The 20,195-nt window shown below is 44.0% G+C and overlaps 1 protein-coding gene across 8 annotated transcripts in view; it reads left to right on the top strand.

Annotated features, from left to right (window-relative positions):
• The window catches only part of PRUNE2 (prune homolog 2 with BCH domain), a 307,490-nt gene that overhangs the window by 139,012 nt on the left and 148,283 nt on the right, over nucleotides 1–20,195 (top strand). For all 8 annotated transcript variants that reach the window (XR_014474498.1, XR_014474497.1, XM_083186134.1 and 5 more), the window contains exon 7: nucleotides 19,766–19,924. Coding sequence is in view for 6 of the 8 variants with exons in the window: in XM_083186134.1 (XP_083042260.1) it covers nucleotides 19,766–19,924 (159 nt within the window). In the remaining 2 variants the exon portion in view is untranslated. The remainder of the gene's footprint in view (nucleotides 1–19,765; nucleotides 19,925–20,195) is intronic.

Genomic DNA, 20,195 nt, shown 5'->3' with positions numbered 1-20,195 from the left:
CGGGTATTCGCCGGTGCGGCGGGGCGGTATCATAAGGACTCGTAAGCTGTGAGTTTAGCAGCTTACCGAGTCAATTAGAATCAGGGACACAGTGTGAGAGGGAGGACACAGTGTAAGAGGGGTGATGCAGGGTGGGAGAGGATGCAGGGTGAGGGGGGATGCTGGGATAGAGGGGACACAGAGGGAGAGGGGTGCAGGCTGGGAGAGGATGCAGTGTGAAAGGGTGGACACAGGGTGGTGGGGATGCAGAGTGGGGGGATGCAGGGAGAGGGTGACGCAGTGTGAGAGGAGGAATGCAGGACGGGAGAGGATGCGGGGTGAGAGGGGGGATGCTGGGAGAGAGGGGACACAGAGTTAGAGGGGGTGCAGGGTGGGAGAGGATGCTGTGTGAAAGGGGGGACACAGGGTGGTGGGGATGCAGAGTGGGGGGATGCAGGGAGAGGGTGACGCAGTGTGAGAGGAGGAATGCAGGACAGGAGAGGATGCAGGGTAGAGGGGGGAGAAAGGCTGAGAACAATGGTGCCTAGTGCCTAACATGGCTCATGCCTGTGGCCTACCTAACCAGTGGGGAGTGGGGGAAACAATGGGGCCTTGGCCTAGCGCTGTAATGGTGGTAATGTAGTGAGAGCAAAAGAAAAAGAGCCTCAATGAGGGCTTACCTTATTCCCATGGGTTTGTCTACAGCGAGGTCCGATCAGAGCTTCCAACGTCAAGGCTACTGGCTCTGGAAGTTCTCTTTATCTGGCGGCTCCTGAACACAACACAGCAGTGAGCTGTCACACGAGCTCCACAAAGGACCAGGAGAGCGCTGCCCTCTCACAGCCATTTTTGATGTGGGCAAAGTGCTCAATTCTGCGGCCAAACCAGGGGGGAGAGCGAGTGGCCCGTTCTAATGAGTTATGGGCCGGTCCACCGAGAAATGGCCCGGTTTGCCGCCAGGTCCAATTTGCCCCTGGCGATCTGGACACAGGGAAATCGCCTACTCTAAATAGGTTAGCAAAATTGCTTAGCACACAAATCTACGTGTGTATGCCCCTTAGAGTAGGCAATTTCCCAGTGTCCAGATGGAGAGCACATACACATGCAGTGATTTGTGATAAATGATTTTCATAAGCAATTTATCACTCATTTATTACTCATTCTGTACACACAGAGAGATTTGCAGTCACTTGCTAAGCAATTTGAATAGATTTTAATTGCATGCACTGACTTAAAGGGGCATACACACGGAGCGATATTGTGCTCTTTTCTAAGCAATCTGATTAGATTGCTTAAAAAGTAAGCACAGATCGCTCTGTGTGTATACCTAGTCCCGCACGTCCCTATCACCTGCTAATGTATGGACCCTACACACATAGCGATGTATGTAGGGCAACCTAGCTATGCTAGGTTTGGCAGTGCTGCACCACTGTTGCTCAGCACACATCACTGACAGCCCACACACAGAACGAGCTGTCAGCTCATGTGCTGAGCAAGCTAACACAACCAGTGTTCTTCGGTGGAGAACACTGGCAACCAACGAGATTGATGGACACTGTCAATCAATCTCGGCCAGTGACACCGACACACGGGAACGTGCATTGCTGACGCTATAGCCCCTACACGCACACCGATGTAGGGGCATTTTATAATTGAAAATGCCTTAATATTGGCATGTGTGTAGGTCCTATAATGCTGCTTTCCCACTGCTTACCCGGGTAAAGACCCATTTTTTTTAAACGGGTCTTTACCCGGGTAAGAGCCACAAAGACCCTTTCCCACTGCAGCTTTTAAACAGTAAATTACTGTTTAAAAGCAGTAAATGTCCCATTCACACTTACCCGTGTAAACCACAAAGCAACACGTTTAAACTCTCTAGTAAACCTTGCCTGTCATTAAAAACATCACATGCACCAATCATGTTCTTAACCTTTATTATTATTTCTAAATACCGTTTAAAACCCTTTCCCATTGCCAAAAAAACGGCTCTTACACGGTAAAAACACTGCTTTTTACACGGGTAACAAATACCGGTATTTGTTACCCGGGTAAAGCAACCTGGAGCTTTCCCACTGCAGCTCTAGCCGTTTAAAAAGGCTAAAAAAACGGCATTTTACCGTGTAAAGCCTGCAGTGGGAAAGGGGCATAAGTCAGTGCATGCAGTCAAAAATCTAGTCAAATTGCTTAGCAAGTGACTGCAACTCTTTCTGTGTGTACAGAATGAGCGATTGAGATCTCTCATTCTGAACGACTAACCTGCGTTTTTTTTTTGCTTAAGCAAAATTGTTCAGCAAAATCGCTTAGTACACATTTCTACGTGTGTATGTCCTTTAACTAGCGGGACCGCATCGCCATCACTTGCAGCTTACACATTGAGAGATCTGTGCTTACTTTTTAAGCAATCAAGTCAGATTGTTTAGGAAAGAGTACAAAATCGGTGCGCGTGTATACCCCTTAAGTCAGACTTTTCTGGTTTTCTAACCAGAATTTTTATTGGTAGGGTCCCTTTTCCTGGAGGGGAAAATAATCTGTTTATTGAAAGATTGTTGCCTTGCTTTACAGAATGAATATAGCACAGTGGCGCAGAATTAATAGTTACGCCACTGATATAGCATCAGGCCTTCAGGAATGTATTTATATAGTGTAATACATTTATGTCATCATGGAACTTTTTAAATCTTTGAATCGGGGCAGACAGCTAAGGTGTATGCCTATAACATGGAGGTTGTCCATAACCTAGCAGTGTGCCTGGAGCTTCTGGAGTTCTAAACCACTCCTTACAACATTCTTTCAAAATGCCCATTCTGTGCCACACACACCAGTGCATTATTTCCAACCACAAATCAAAATGGCCTAAATTGGAAGTAACCAAGATTTTTTTGGGGAGAGGTGGGCACCTGTATAATTGCAAAGTTAGGATTTGGGGAATTGTTTATTTACATTAGTAGGTGCTGGAATGTACAATGAAAACAGTATTTTACATCATAGGCATCAGGTGCATCATAGGCCTGGTATTATGGGAGATCAAGCCTTATTTTGTGCTAATTACTATATGTGACAAACAGCTATTTTTCCCAGAGCCAGTAGTAGGTTTTAGGCACAATGTCATGACATCAGATGTTTAGCAGGCACACTCATGGCTTCACCCAACCACTAACCATGAGTGAAAGAAAAGTTTGTAAGTTATCATTCGTATTCTCTGAACCTGCTATTTTTCTAAAAAATTATGGGTTTGAGTGACCATTGAATGCTTTCTCTCCCCTTCGACCGCATTCAAGGGGATGTATTTGAGTGTGCATCCCCTCGCATGCTAGTGAGGGGGTTTGGTGGTGGGGAGGGGTTTGGTGTTTGTCCGTTCGCTAGGATACGGGTATATGCAGCCTAGCAATCAGGTCTAAATCAGGCCTATAGTTTTAAAAATGCAGTTTCTGATTAAGAGTTTTTCCTATAGTCTGAAGCACCTTGACTAAAATATACAAAATAGCATTTAAAATTCCTCCTGATTTTTATTAGGTGATTTTTGCACTTCATCAGCAAAGGTTTAACCACTTTGGTGGAATGCCTGGAAATTTCCCGGGCTGAGCCTGATGGCAGCAGGTTAAACAAGCCATGGCCAGGATGTAGTTGGTCCTTGACTATCTTCGTTGCCTGCTTTTTTGTTCTGGACAGGTATAGGTCCTAAACAGAGGGAAGGTCTGTCCCGATTATCTTCTCCGCAGTTCTGACTACCTTTTGGAGTCTGCATTTGTCTCTCTCGCTGGCGGAGCCGTATCAGACCAGTATTGAGGAACACAGTACAGACTCCTCAATTGCGGAGTAGAAGAGGAGCAGAAGCTTCTGTGGGATGTTGAACTTCCTCAGTTGCCTAAGGAAGAATAGCCTCTGCTGCGCTTTTCCAACAATAGTATCAGTGTTGGGCCCCCATTTAAGGTCCCAAGAGATTGTAGTTCCACTGCACAAAAGCAGAAGCAAAGAAGAAGCAAGCAACTACAGACCAGTGAGCCTTACATCAGTAGTAGGGAAATTAATGGAAACACTATTAAAAGAAAGAATAGAGGAATATCTTAAATTAAACAATTTACAGGATCCAAAACAGCATGGTTTTACTGCAGGGAGATCATGCCAAACAAATCTTATTGACTTTTTTGACTCCGTGGCCAAAATAATAGATGAAGGGGGGCTGTAGATGTGGCATGTCTAGACTTTAGTAAGGCATTTGACACTGTCCCACATCGCAGACTGCTAAATAAATTTGAAAGTATGGGATTGGATTATAAAACAATTAAATGGATAAGCACCTGATTGCAGGATAGGAAACAGACAGTTGTAGTAAATGGAGTGCATTCTATGGAGGGACATGTTACCAGTGGAGTACCCCAGGGATCTGTACTTGGTCAGTGCTCTTTAATATCTTTGTTAGTGACATTGCAAATGGTATTGCAGGGAAAGTATGCCTTTTTGCAGATGACACAAAAATATGCAGCAGAGTAGACACACCAGGAGGGGTAAATCAAATGACTGATGGTCTAGATAAACTTGAGAATTGGTCAAGAGCATGGCAACTACAGTTTAATGCTAAAAAATGCAAAATTATGCACTTGAGACTCAAAAACCCAAAAGCTCAATATAGTATCAAGGGTACTATAATGGAAACTGCTGAGGAGGAAAGAGATCTAGGAGTCACTATTTCAAGTGACTTAAAGGCAGGAAAGCAATGTAGCAAAGAAATGAGGAAGGCTAGTCAGATGCTTGGTTGCATAGGGAGAGGAATCAGTAGCAGAAAAAAAGACGTAGTAATGCCACTTTATAGGTCATTGGTACGGCCTCATCTGGAATACTGTGTCCAGTTCTGGAGACCATGGGTGACATTCTATGCTCTGCGATTTTCTGTTTTTGGCGTTATTTAGACCTCAAAATGGCGATATCGCATTTTTCAGTGAAATCGCCAATTTAACGTGATGCGTTAAGGGACCGAAATCGCATATTTTGTGCGTAAAGGTATGCGGAACAAAAGTGCGAGATTAAATCGCACTTTTATCGCATCCAGATGTTTTCCAATGCAAAACTATACAAACCGCTTATTTAATGCTATGCACATTTGCAAATCGCACTTTTGCGGTGTCTATTTATCGCACTTTTTTCAGACCTGGTTCTGTTTGGCGCATTTGCACACACCTCATTTTGGTCAAGTGCGCACATGGTTAATTTCAACACAGGTGCCTTCATTATCAATCCCAAACCCCCCTACCTTAACCCCAACATTAGTAAGGACACCTGTGAGGGTTTAATTCATGTAGATTTGTATGACTATTTTAAACTTGCTTATCTGTGATGTGTCCCAATTGGAGGGCCAACGCAGGAGGGAGGAAGGTGGGCAAAAGATGCTGGTTGCCCCCCCACTACTGGGTACCCCACGTATGTATGGTGCTCACCTGTACCTGGACTACCTGTCGGACCAACAGGTTGTGGGGATGGTTACGCTGAACCCCATTACCCTGTCGGAGTTATATGAGCAGGTGAGAGATGCTTGGGCCCATTTTGTGGGTGCCAACTATGTAGTGTCTGGCCAGCACTAATTAATGTGTGCCCTCTACTATTTGTCCACAGCCTCCACTCAGTCTGTGACCTCATGGGCCTTGGTGCTATCACAGGCCACTTTGTCTAAGAATTTTACTGTACTGTTACTTGCTATAAAGAAGTTGTTGCAGACATACATCAGCAGGCGTAGCTTTTATGGTAAGCACATGTGGCCTGTACTCCAAAATGTACCAGTGTTGGAAGTGTACTCATTACCAAATTATTGACCAGTACCATCGCTTTCCACCCATATTTAACCAAACACCAGTCCACAACAGATGCACATGGTGGTGCTGACCTATCCCTTGCTGATATCTACCTTCTAAGTACTCTTGGTACATGTAAGAATTAAGTTTGCTGTGAAACATGGCTCACTGGTGTTGTGGAACTACATGTTCCAGCATGCCCAGACACACTACAACCATTACAGTCCAAACCATGAGTGTCAGAGCCTGCTGGAAAATGTACATCCACAACCTTTGCCAGCCAAGGAGTTATACCACACAACTTTACTGCAATCCCATAGTCATATACCATTACAATATGTTATAAATCACACATTAATTTATATAGAGAAAAAGACACAAACACAATGGAATGCGGTTTGCAAATTTTACTTGTTTTGCTGTAAACCATTCTGCAATGTAACATGTGCAAAATACAAACTGTGGGGCCATGTAGACAGATATTTGGGCTTTTTGAATGTAGAAACACTGATGTAGCAGCTACCTTCGGCCAGCATCAGGCAGCCCTACCCCACTTTTAGAGGCAGAACTAAGCCCACCACGGGTCCTCACACTACGACGGGGTGGGGAAGTGGGGGAGACACTTATTGGGGTGCTGGAGACACTGCTGAGGGTTGAGGTAGTGCCACCTCCCACATTGCCTTCCTGCTGCTGCTGTATTTGTGCCTGCATAGCTAGGAGGGCATTGGTCTGCGCTGTGCATGTGTGGGATAGGGCTGTAAGAGTTTGGGCCAGGCTCCCAATATGGCTATTCTGCTCACGTATTGCAGCAGTTAGTTCTGCAAAACGGCTGTCAAGACTGTTGGCAATGCGCACTTGAGTGCCTACAGCTACCCTTACACTACGTGCCATTTTGCGCAACTGCAGGAAGGTGTCACGCATGTACCCCTGTATATTTCCGATTTGGAGGCTTTGGGAGGCCATGAATTCAAGCTGCTTCTCCTTGAAATTCACCAAGGAGTTAGCTACTTGGGAAGCAGTAGCTGGTGTATGGGGTTGCTGGGTGGTTGGGGGTGGGTTGGGAGGCACCCCACTTGGGGGAAGATCACTCTGGGACGAGCCCGGCATTTCTTCCTCTGCCGCAAAGGTGTCGACCGGATCAAGAATGATGTCCATTTCGTCTAGCACCAGTCTTGAAGAATCTGTTTGGTTTGACCCTAGTTGTATAGCACCTGTGGATACAGATGAAGAGGTAAGTATTGATGCATATATAGGCCTCACTGTCCTCTATACTGTTTAGACGGCCATACCTAGGGGTGTTATGCACTTACACATGTACCCCGATACTGCATGCAACAATGACATTATTAATATGTCACATGCCTAGCTCAGATTACTCTCATTTCCGTTGCAATGTAGCAGCAGGAGCAGAATGTAGTGTGAGATATTGTTGATGTGACATGGGTGTGTGTACTGTATGTGTAATGGTGTGTTGTTTAGTCATTTACCTGCTTCCGCAGATTCTGCAGCAACGGGCCTTCTTCTCTTAGATGCTGCAGCACTTCGGGACGGACAATCTGTACAAGGAAAGATGGCCAGGCATTATGGACCTTGCAATGGATATGCATTTTCAGAAAACATGCAGTGAATTCACAATAATGGACAATACCCCTTAGAAAAGGGCAGCATTATATCTGGACCACCCTTTGTTTAGTTTTCAGTCAAATCTTTCATTTCAGACTTAGTAGTAAACTAGTGTACACATGACAACTATAGGATATTCGGTGGTATGTAGGCATGCCAGCTAAACCTCCAGTACACCACAGGGTTTTTGTACAGATAGATGGTAGTCTGCTGCAAAGAATGGTACACTCATAATCAATCAGATTAGTTGTGGAACTACAAGGCTCAGCATTATCAGCAATTTCAAAGCAGGAGCAGCCATTTTCTTCTGCATGACCTTGCTGGGCTATGTAGTTCCACAGCAGCACTTTACAAAGCATTACAATACAAGTGCACATTACACATATAATACATTGGCATGTATGTTACAGTTTGCATGGGGTCACACTTACCAGCTCGCGGTGGCGTTTGTGGCCTATCGGAATCCGCCACATGCAGGCCAGGCAGGACCTCAGGGGGGATGATGCGCTTCAGCTTTACCTCATACGCATTGTAGCTGACAGTGGTGGGGCTTCCTCCTCCAGTCCTGGTGGCCTCCTCCATCTCCAGGGCCATTTTATGCTTCAACTGGCGTTTGATATCGTTGAAGCGCTTCTTCACATTGCGCACCAGGCGCTTGTGATTACTCACTGCGTTCACCGCCTGGGTGATGTCCTTCCATATAGCGCGCTTGCGCTGGGCAGTGGTCTTGTAGTTGGTTTTGCCAAGCAGCCTCTCGTACACTGGCATGATAGCCCTCACAAGTGCCACATTTTCCTCATAGGAAAACCTGACCATGCGGCCACTTTTGGTGCGACCAGCTACCACCTCCTCCTCCTCCTCCTCATTTTCTGCACCAGCCATGTCACCCTCCTCCTCCTCCATGGCAGTGTCTTCCTCCTCCTCACCAGCATCTTCCTCCACCTCTGACATGTGGCCCTCCTGCAGCTGGTGTGGGGTATGGTCTAGGGCTTGGCTGTAGGATGGGGATGCCAGCGGATCCTCCACCTCCTCCTGCTGGGGCTGGATGGCCAGGGTCTGAGCTGAGGCTGGCCTTGCTGTGGCCATGCTGCCTGCCACACTGCTGCCTCTCCCACTTGTCTGGCTGCTGCCAGTGCTCCCTCTGCCAGTGCTCCCTCTGCCAGTGCTCCCTCTGCCACTGGTTCCTCTGCCACTGCTCCCTCTGCCACTCCTCACGCTGCCACCAACACCTCTTCCTGCACAAACGCTTCCACTGCTTCTCTCCATGCTCCTTACTTCCTATCAAAGAGTGAAATGGCGCCAATGGCCCTTTATATAGGGGGTGTGATGCATAATGGAGGGGACATAGGTGGGCCAATAGGTTTGGGGGTTCTTAGTCATGCGGAGACAGGTTTGTAAATCGCACTCCGGTTGGTCCAAAACTCGCACATGACCAGCGGAAGAAATGGCGCGTTTTTCTGACTAAAAATCGCACTTTTTTGGGACTAAAATTCGCACTTTTTTGTGACTAAAAATCGCCGCAAATCGCAACTCTTCGCACTTTTCAGCCTCAAATGCGCATCACATTAAATAATCGAATTTGGACTGAAAAATGCGAGTTAGAAAAATGCGATTTGCGGCGATATAGTGTGCGAATTAAACATGCGCATTTAGCACAGAGCATAGAATGTCACCCCATATATTCAGAAGGATATAAATACATTGGAGACTGTACAAAGAAGGGCAACTAAAATGGTGCATGGCCTACATCACAAAACTTACCTGGAAAGACTAAAAGATCTTAACATGTATAGTTTGGAACAGAGAAGAGAAAGGGGGGACATGATAGGAATCTTCAAATATATCAAGGGTTTTAACATAGTACAGAAGGGAAATATTCGTCAAAGGAAAATAAGTAATAGAACACGAGGACATGCAGTGAAACTGGAGGGAGGTAGGTTCAGGGGAAATGTTAGAAAGAATTACTTCACAGAAAGGGTAGTGGATAAGTGGAATAGCCTCCCATCAGAGGTGGTAGAGGCAAAGACAGTAGAACAATTTAAACATGCTTGGGATAGGCATATGAATATCCTTACAAAGAAATAAGGATAAAAATGGGTTGAGATTACCTGAAGGATAAATAAGGGGCAGACTAGATGGGCCAAATGCAGTGGCGTAAGTTCGTCCCAATTGCCCGGAGGCGAGATAAATATTGGTGCCCCCCCCCCCACACACACACACACACAACCTTATATAAATATATGTGTGCATGTGTATGTATGTATGTATGTTATGGATATTATGTTTAAAATAAAGAGAGTGTGATGCCTATGGTCCTGGTAGACGGGAAGTCAGCCAAGGGTGCTATATCAATGGCTTTCAATTAGCTGATTCCAGGGCCGGCGCTACCCACTCAGCAGCTCCTGCAAAGCAGGGAGGCGCCATGCTGAAAAGGCGCTGTCTCCCTCCCTGCTCTGCTAAAGCTGCCTCAGCCCTCACTGTCACTGCCTCCTGCACGCCGCCCGCAGCACCTGTCTTGACAGTGGGTAGCAGTATGGAGAGGCTGAGCAGCACCCTGCACCGCGCACACACTGTCCTCCTCCTGCGACCTGCCCCTTCTTCCTCACGGACACTTGTGCTGAGGCATGTAGCGCTGTCTGTGACTGCCTGGATGACATGTCATGTCTGGATCCGCCCCCTACCCATTGCTCCCTGTGCCTGTCAGCTGTCAATCAAATTACGAACAGGCAGCAGCGCCGCCTCCCCTTCCTTCCCTCTTCTCAGTGTGCTGTGCCAGTGCCACTGCCAGTCCTCAACACTCCGCCCCCTCTATCTCCTCCCCTCTTCTTCCATCTCCTTCTCTCCCCTCCTTTCTCCCTCAGTCACGAGTGCTGCACATACTTTTTGTACTGCTTTCGGATCACATTGCACACACATTGCATGCATGCCGTGCGATGCGATGCGATCTAGCCCCTAACGTATGCGATTCTTGCAGCGTGTATGGGCACCTTTAGTGCCTGCAACATTTTGCAGACACAGCACTGAGATGGTGTATGCATACTTGTACATGCAACCAAGATCCTACATAGGATCGAATGTTGCATACACTCCCACAATCGGGCTGCAGCTTGTTGCAATGGCAAACTGGGCGCAAAATGTATGGTTTGCAGGAGGGCGCCGGACACCTTAGCACCGGCCCTGGCTGATTCAAACTGGCAGGGGAGGAGAGTTGCCCCCTTGGGAGCAGGAGCCCGGCGTCAGATGACTCCATTGCCTCCCAGAGGTTCTTATCTGCCGTCAAATTCTATGTTTCTATTGTGTTTCCTAGGAACTTGAAGGAGTCCACTAGCGATCAGCACTGAATCAGGCTCTTATTTGTTACAGGACATATTATTTATACATCCTCTGCTACAATAATGCTTTAGTGACCTCTAGTGGTTCTATGAATTACAGCAACTTGGTTTTTTATTTGCTTTTTTAAATGTATTATTTATTAACCGTTTCTTACATAGCACACACATATTCCGCAGCACTTTACAGAGAACATTAGAACATTCACATCAGTCCCTGCCCCAGTGGAGCTTACAATCTATATTCCCTACCACATGTACACGCGCACACAGACATTCTAGGGTTAATTTTTGTCAGGAGCTAATTAACCTACCAGTATATTTTTTATATATATTTACATTCTCGTTTATATTATTATACTTATTTAGAAAAGTCATATGGTATTTAGCAATTACTTATTTGAAACTGCCTGATTATGATTGCATATGTTTAAAGTAATATATCATTTATATATACAGTTGTGCTCATAAGTTTACCTACCCTCCTCGCAGAGTTTGTGATTTTCTGGCAATTTGTCAGAGAATATGAATGATAACGCACAAACTTTTCTTTCACTCATGGTTAGTGGTTGGGTGAAGCCATTTATGGTCAAACAACTGTGTTTACACTTTTTAATTCATAATAGCAACAAAAACTACTCAAATGACCCTGAACAAAATTTTATATACCCCAGTTCTTAATGTGATGCGGTCATTTGGTCTACAGCATTATGGTCGACAGTCATTAGGTCGACACCATTAGGTCGACATGGGAAAAGTTTGACATGGGTCTAGGTCAACAAGGGAAAAGGTCGACATGGTTCTAGGTCGAAAGGTCGTTAGTTTGACAGGTCGTTAGTTTGACAGGTCATTAGTTCGACATTGTCTAGGTCGACAGTTAAAAGGTCAACAAGTTTTTCACTGTTTTTTGAGCCAACATGTGCCGACAGGTGGTATTTCATGTCCTACCATCCACTAGGGCATGGTGGGAGAATAAAATAGTGGGTACTTGTGTATTATCGCGGCGCCCGATTTCATCTAAATCGCAAACAAAATCGCATCCGATTTATCGGACAATTTGCGGATGATTTGCGGACGATTTTTTGGCCGATTCAATCTGCGATGCGATTTTGCGGCCAATTTTCAGCCGATTTTTTGCAGATTTTCTGCCATTTCCTGCCGATTTGCGTTATTCCATCCTTGCACACCCCCAGGTACTATGCGATGGTATGCGATGTGATTTTCGGGAAAATGCCCCTGATTGTACAATTAAATATCGCATAGAAATGCATGCCAGCAAGTGGAATGCGATGTGATTCGCAATGTTAAATGCACCCCCATTGTTAACGCCACCCCCACTATCAATGCCAACCCGAAGTGTGGCGAGCGCAGCGAGCCTGCGAGGGGCGGCGGTACGCGTCCTACGACCTTTTCATACCCCCACTATCCACGTCGGCGTGGAGTTGATTTTAGATAGTGTGGCGAGCGCGAAGCGTGGCGAGTGGACGCGGATTACTTTACATGTATTCCGCGTACCCTCGCTGTGCTCGCTGCACTCGCCACGCTTCAGGCACGGTGGCTCGCTGCGCTCGCCACACTATCTAAAATCAACTCCACGCCGACGTGGATAGTGGGGGTATGAAAAGGTTGAAAGGATGCGTACCGCCGCCCCTCGTGGGCTCGCTGCGCTCGCCATGCTTCGGGTTGACGTTGATAGTGGGGTGGTGTTGACGATGGGGGTGCATTTAACATTGTAAGCACCCATCAGGGTTATTGTACAATTACAAATCGAATCTCTTCACATGCATCGCATGGCATGCATCACATGCCACTATATTGCATGCGATGCACTACGATGGAAATCGGGGGTGTGCAAGGTGTGCAATGATGGAACAGCATGCAAATCAGCCGGAAAATCTGAAAAATCGGCCGGAAATCGGACGAAAATCGGCCGCAAAATTGCATCCGATTTTTGCATGCGATTTGCGGCAGATTTGTGGCCGATTTCGTGGGCGCCCTGATAATACACAAGTACCAAATAGTGTGCCGATCATACCGAGGCACCGTGCCCGACATATTACGAGCACAGCGAGCGATGCAAGGGGATGCTGTGCACTTTAAACTGTGTCCATGTCGACTGTGTTGACATCCAGGTCAAAAAACTGTGAAAAACCCCATGTCGACCTTTTGTCTGTCGACCTAGACCCATGTCGACCTAATGGTGTCAACCTAATGACTGTCGACCATAATGTTGTAGACCAAATGATCCCAACCCGTTCTTTATACCGTGTATTAGCCCTTTTAACATCAATGACAGCTTGAAGTCTTTTGTGGTATAGTAGTTGGGGATGATGCTCTTTATTTTCTCAGACGGTAAAGTTTCCCATTCTTCTTGGCAAAAAGCCTCCAGCACCTGTAAATTATTGGGCTGTCTTGCAGGAACTGCACATTTGAGATCTCCCCAGAGTGGCTCAATGATATAGAGGTCAGGAGACTGAGATGGCCACTCCAGAAGCTTCACTTTATTCTGCTGTAGCCAATGACAGGTCGACTTGGCTTTGTGTTTTGAATCATTGTCATGTTGGAACATCCAAGTACGTCCCATGCGCAGCTTCTGGGCTGATGAGTGCAAATTTTCCTCCAGTATTTTCTGATAACATGCTGCATTCATCTTGCCATAAATTGTAATCAAGTTTCCAGTGCCTTTGTAGCTCACACATCACCAATACATCAGCGATCCACCTCAGTGTTTCACAGTAGGAATAGTGTACCTTTCATCATAGGCCTTGTTTACTCCTCTCCATAACGTTTATGGTTGTTGCCAAAAAGTAAAATTTTGGTCTCATCACTCCAAATGACTTTGTTCCAGAAGTTTTGAGGCTTGTCTCTGTGCTGTTTGGAGTATTGTAAACGGGATGCTTTGTGGCATTTGCGTAGTAATGGCTTTCTTCTGGCGACCATGCAGCCACTTTTTTCTTCAAATGCCTCCTTATTGTGCATCTTGAAACAACCATACCACCATTTTCAAAGAGTCCTGTATTTCAGCTAAAGTTATTTGTGGATTTTTCTTTGCATCCCGAACAATTTTCCTGGCAGTGGTGGCTGAAATTTTTGTTGGTCTACCTGACCGTGATTTGGTTTCCACAGAATCCCTCATTTTCTACTGCTGATTGTCATTCTCAATTGTTATCTCTATATCTTTTTTTATCCCTTTCCTGTTTTATACAGGTCAATTACCTTTTTCCCACAGGTCCTTTGACAATTCTTCTGCTTTCCCCATAACTCATACTCTAGACACGTCAGTGCAGCACTGGATGAAAGATGCAAGGGTCTTTCAGGAGACCAGAAACTCACTGACCTTTTATACACACACACACACTGATTACAAGCAAACAGATCACAGGTGAGAATGGTTACCTTTAGTAGCTATTCAAACCCGTTTGTGTCAACTTGTGTGCATGTTATCAGGCCAAAATCTCCAGGGTATGTAAACTTTTGATCAGGGTCATTTGGGTAGTTTCTGTTGTCATTATGAATTAAATAAGTAAACACAGTTGTTTGACAATAAATGGCTTCACCCAACACTAACCATGAGGGAAAGAAAAGTTTGTGAGTTATCATTCATATTCTCTGACAAATTGCCAGAAAATCACAAATTCTTCTAGGGTATGTAAACTTATGAGCACAACTATATGTCTATTGTCTATTTGTATGTCTCCAAAATACTGACATCTGTTGGCAGCGAGTGAAACTACATCTCTTTTTCTCTCATACGTGCACAAACACAGAGGCAATCACAAGGTAGCAGACTAGCTTTTGAAGCATTTGCTTTGAGCGGGCTTACTAGATATTTAATATTATCAACATGTTTTTTTAACTTGTGTCTTTTAACCTTTTGAGTGGTATGGCCGGAAATTTTCCAGTCTCAGCTCCGCTGACGCAGCAGGCTTTCTCGGAAAATTTCTGGGCACACTACCAATATACAGGTGTGCGCCAGTGGTGCTTGCAGCTGTGCACCACTGGCACATGTCTTCTCAGGGCACCCCCAGTAGTTGCTCCCCTCTCCCCTCCTGTTGCTCCCCCCCACTCCGGTGATCGTACACTAGAGCTCCTCTGCCACTGCCCTGCTTGGGAATATCCCCGAGGGGAGCTCCGGCGTGCGATTGCTGGAGCAGAGGTGGAGGGATGACAGGAGGGATGAGGAGGAGGGGGAGTGCTCTGACCCATATGTGGTGGGTATTTTTGAGGCAGCAAAAACCTGCCATGGTTGATATGTCCTGCCCCAGAAAAATCCACCACTCAAGGGGTTTAGCAATACCTAATTGATAAAAAAAAATTTTAAATCCACTATGCACTATGAAATGCATCAGGAACTAAGGTCTTATATTACGTTATTGTTTTGGATAAATCTTTATACAGTAACATGTCAACCTAGAGCTGGCTTTCTCTTTCTTTATGAACACCATAGTGGACAAAAACAATTTATGACTATATAAATAGATAGCAAAACCAAAGAAATTTGAGTTTCTGCGCTAATTGATCATTTAAAGCACCAGGGATGAATACACTCACACAGACACTTTGGATGGTAATAGTTATAAATTATATATATATACATTATTTAGGCGGCCACCTAAAATATAAATAATAACAATACAGTGCTACTAAAATGAACTCATAAATTCTAAAAACATTAATATAGTTGAAATTGAGCCTTGAAATAAATCTTTGTAATAAAAAAACACTTTCTGTGTGAATCTTGTCTTCGTTATTTGGCTTTGTTTTTGGAAAGATTATTTTTTTGTTTAATCTCTTCTGATTCTTGTGAATTGTCCACCCGGGATGTTGTTCAGCCATTGGGGATGGTGATTGCTCTTCTTAGACAATGCATTATTTCCACTGACTTCTTTGATGTGGTTTCTGGTTTGTATACAAAGAATCAGAATAAATTGTACAAAAAAAAAGAATCTTTCCAAAAACAAAGCCAAATAATGAAGACAAAATTCACACAGAAAGGATATGACGACCAGAAACTACAAACACAATTACAAACAATATGGATAGAAAGGATCTTATTCAATATAAACAAAAAAAAGACAGTGATAAAGGATATGAACTAACCTTTGTCCAGTGTCGGTTTTTGCCTATGGGCTGCAGGGCTGCGGCCCCCCCAGGAAAAATCTGCCACTGTGTGAAGCCAGATGCAGTCTGTGAGACTGCACTAGCTTCACTGTGACTGGCAGTGGCTTCTTACTGGAAGTCTGACCAGCCAGCGACCCAAGGTAGTCCCATTAGAAGGTGTTCCCTCCCTCTGGGATGCCTCTAAGGGCTGCTGTGGTGGCAGCCTATAAAAATGGGTTCTGCGCATGCGCAGTACCGAGGAAGATACTGCGCATGTGCCAGACCTGGGAATATGCTTCTATGGACTGCTGCTGAAGCAGCCCATAGAGGCTGGGGGCCAGCGCATGCCCAGTACTGAAAAAGCTACTACAAATGCACTGGTCATGTGACCCCAACGGGGGTCAGGACTGTCAGTGGGCCCAATCAGGCACCGGTGGCCAGCTGGGAACTGGCAGTGGGGTCCAGCAGTGGCGGCAGAGGAGGGGGGGAGGCGGCATTGCAGCAGAATTTAAATCTAATCGAACTGGAAAGGAATACCACATAAAATAAACAACTTGTGAAATTGAAGGCATAGTGTACCTATTAGAATGCCCATGTGGGCTTCAATACATTGGACAAACTAAGAGAAAGCTAAAAATTAGATTAAGAGAACACATATACAATATCAAATCCTGTATTTACCCTGCACAGAAACAAAATAACTCACCCAAATCTAACTCTCTCTGCACAAGTTACATCTGCCCCCCTGCAGTGCACATGGTTTTGTCCATCTAAGAAGGATTTTGTCAGAAAGAGTGAACTAAAACAAGGCCCATAGTGTGTCCAACCATTTCCTAGAATGCCACAATAAAGATGCCTCACTCCTTAAATTTATAGGCATTCAAAAAAATAACAAAACAATGGAGAGGTGGAAACTTTATTTCTATTTAAGAACCCTATACCCTCAAGGATTAAATATAGATTTTGATCTAAAAGCTTTCTATAAAATTATTATAAAATTAATTATAAAACTAGTTTTTTCCCCAATCTGGAGATGAAAACACATGTAAAGAACATACACACTTTCAACTATACACTGTTTTCCTTCTATCCTTTTTTTCTTTTTTTCAATTTGCAATGCTATCTTATTTATACTATTGGACAGCAACATGTGCTTGCCTCCAATTCTTATACTACTTCCTGCAACTGGTTCCGGTTTTTATCAATAAAGTTTTAAGAAATTTCCTGAATAAATAGAGTGAGGAAACCAATGCAGTTATCCATGACTAAGTGCCCCAGGCATGAAACGCGTTGAAGGAAAATAGCAGCAAGCCCGTATGTCCAAGCCGCCAAAGAATAGCAGATCCGGAAGTATGATCTCCAAAACCGGAAGTCGCCGCGTGGGACTCCGGAGCAGCGTGAAAAGCCGCTACAATCAAGTCCTCAAACAGTAAGGGATAGTTAGATATTGTATGCGCACTCCGGTCTCTCTGCACATAAGCTAAAGGCTTTGGAACAGGCTCTGCACCTATACTTTAAAAGAGCTTAAACATTGGTATTAACTTTTTTTTGATTTTGCAAATCTTTATCTATTTCTTTTATTCCTTACATACTTTCCTTTTAGAGTGCTTTGTTTTTTATCAATAATTTATGACTATACCCTTTTAAAGTGCCACAATAGCCTGGCTTGTTGCGGTGTCTACCCAGATGACAGCTTAGTGTAATACGGTCCTTGAAAATAAGCCCAAGTAGGAATACGACCCTGCTAACTACCGGGGTTGGACCCAGGTCACTGTGCAGTGTAAACAGATCAACCCTGGTTATCTGACCCAGGATATGCTAAAAAGCTGCTGATTAGCTCTTGGTAGGGTCGGCTCTAACATTAGGCAGCTTTAGGCAGCTGCCTCGGGTGCCGGGATCTGGGGGGCGCAACCAAGTCTGCTTATCAAAAAAATCAAGGATGTCTATGAGGATCCTTGTTGAACTTAATGTAGGTGGCTGCTTTGGAACTTCTAAGACCTCACTATTGCATCCCCTTCCTCAATGTTTTTGGTGGCAAAGGGAGGCCTCCAGGGAAAGTAGGGGACTTGCCCACCTTCCCGGAGTGGGGCTGGGAGGACCACACAATTTTTGGGAGCCTCCCTGCCATTCTGGAATGTTATCTAACTAATTATGCCTTAGGGGTTGGAAATGAGTATTGGTGACAGTATGGGGTGGGGTGGGGGGTTGCAGTAGGTTGAAGTTTTGTGTAGGGTGCTGACAAGCCTAACACCGGCCTTGGCTCTTGGAATGGGTGATGACTCCTGGAAAAGAGATTTGCACTTACCGGCAAGCCTTCTGAACAACCTTTGGCTAGGCACTATGTTGAGATCAAACATAATATTTCTAATTTCCAACATATTATCATCGATCCCATTCCAGCAAAAGGCAAGGTGATAGACATTGAAGCCTATTACAATTAGAATCCAAATAGATCCATATTTTATATATGGTTAGACCTTAAGGTCTTAATGATCACGGGACAGCCTGCACAGCACATACACCATCACAGATCAAGCGCATCAGCCGGATGATATAGCGGCAGCGTCTCCACGATGCACAGGACGGGACTTGGACACAGCACGTCAGGAAGCCACATTTGTGCGCTCCTTCTTTCTTCTTTCTCTACATGAACCTGGTGGGGGTTGGGCAAACCCCATTTTAAGTCGAGCTGCACCTGACCACTACTGATTAGAAATTGGGATGGACTTTTAAAATGGAATAGGACTTTGCGCAAAGTGGATCTTTGTATGTGTGTATATATATATATATATATATATATATATATCCGTGTACTGATTGGCACTCCAGAGGTTAACCCCAACGGTGTAGGCGCCTGGTTGACCTGCCTGTGTCTAGCGACACTAGTAATAGCAGAGGAGCTCGTGCTTGAAAACGGTCAATAAAGAAAGATAAAGAATTACAGGAAACAGATTATTAACAATTAATAATTTGAACCTCTGTATTTTCTTTTATTTTGTAGGTAACAACATAAGTTAAGTTGCTTTCAATCCCATAAAATGTGATATATTATTTAGTGGATGTGTTTGTGTCTGTCCCAAGAACATTTGTACTGTATATCACATGTCTCAATCAGAAATGGTTATTGGGTAATCTTGTAGCATTATACTTGTTTTGTGTTGTTGTGTTAACATTTTCTAAATTGATCCCTTGTTGAATTTCAATAAAGCTTTCCCAAGTTTCAAACAGCTGCTTTACTAATTTTTCTATTTAAAGTGATGCTTCAATCCACTACATACGGAAAATATAAAATAATTTCTCCATAAATAATTCCATTGTGGGTGCAGATTTATTTGTCCACACATGCAATACACTTTTACATGCTTTGGATACAGCTAATAATAATTTCTTTGGGCCTTTTCCAATTATAGTGTCTTTTTGGAGAATACTAAAGATTGCCCACTCTGAAGTTATTGGAAAATGATTAACTAGATAATGAATCGTATATTGCCATACTTCTATCCATTTTTTTTTTCAATTTAAGGGCATTACCACATGAAGTGAAAAGAATCTGCCATTGAAGTTTTACACTTAAGACATGTATGATCCTCTGACAAGCCAAAAAATGGAATATATTGTAAAACATCTCAGTTTATGTTATTTCAGGGATGATTCTAGATAAATCTACCAATGCCTGTAGTAATATTTAGTGAGATGAGGAAAATTTCTGGAATAATCCAGTGGTATATGTAAAAAGTTATATATAATGACTAGAGATAACCCTTCAAGATGGTATTGATTGCTGTAGTAGGTGATGTGAAGCATTGGACAGGTCTGTTGGTGTCAACTGATGCATAGCCAAGCTAACAATGTTGAGCCAGTAAAAATGCAAAGGTAATAACTGTATTTGGTCTTAGCTTGTACAAATGTTAGTCTGTCTAACAGTTTTTTTGTGTTGTTTTTTTCTACCAGGACTTAATGAGCTACAGGAACATCATTAGTGATCTGAAAATATTTCTTGATAAATATGAGATTGACATCCTTATTCTTTTGGCCAGTTATACATCAGGGGAGCAGATAACAAGGCAACAAATAGCTGTCTATTCGGAGAACCCTGAATTGTGTAACCAAGTAAGATCAATTTCACAGTGTATAGAGTTATTGAACCTGCCATAAATAAATATCCAGATAACTCTTTGGAGACTAAGCACAACCCAAATAATTTATTATAATTATTATTATTGTTATTATTATTATTATTATTATGATACCAATAACATGATTTAGTAAATAATAATCTTGTACAGTATATGGTTACAAAATTCCGATGTTACTTCTTTAGTCATACATGTTATACATTGATTGAAGCCGTAATCATCATCAACTAAAAGACTTGACTCTA

Source organism: Crinia signifera, chromosome 1 (genome assembly GCF_055691185.1).
Source record: "Crinia signifera chromosome 1, ASM5569118v1, whole genome shotgun sequence".
Classification (NCBI taxonomy): Eukaryota; Metazoa; Chordata; class Amphibia; order Anura; family Myobatrachidae; genus Crinia; species Crinia signifera.
Note: the sequence above shows the minus strand (reverse complement) of the source record. Positions and strands in the feature narration are given on the sequence as shown.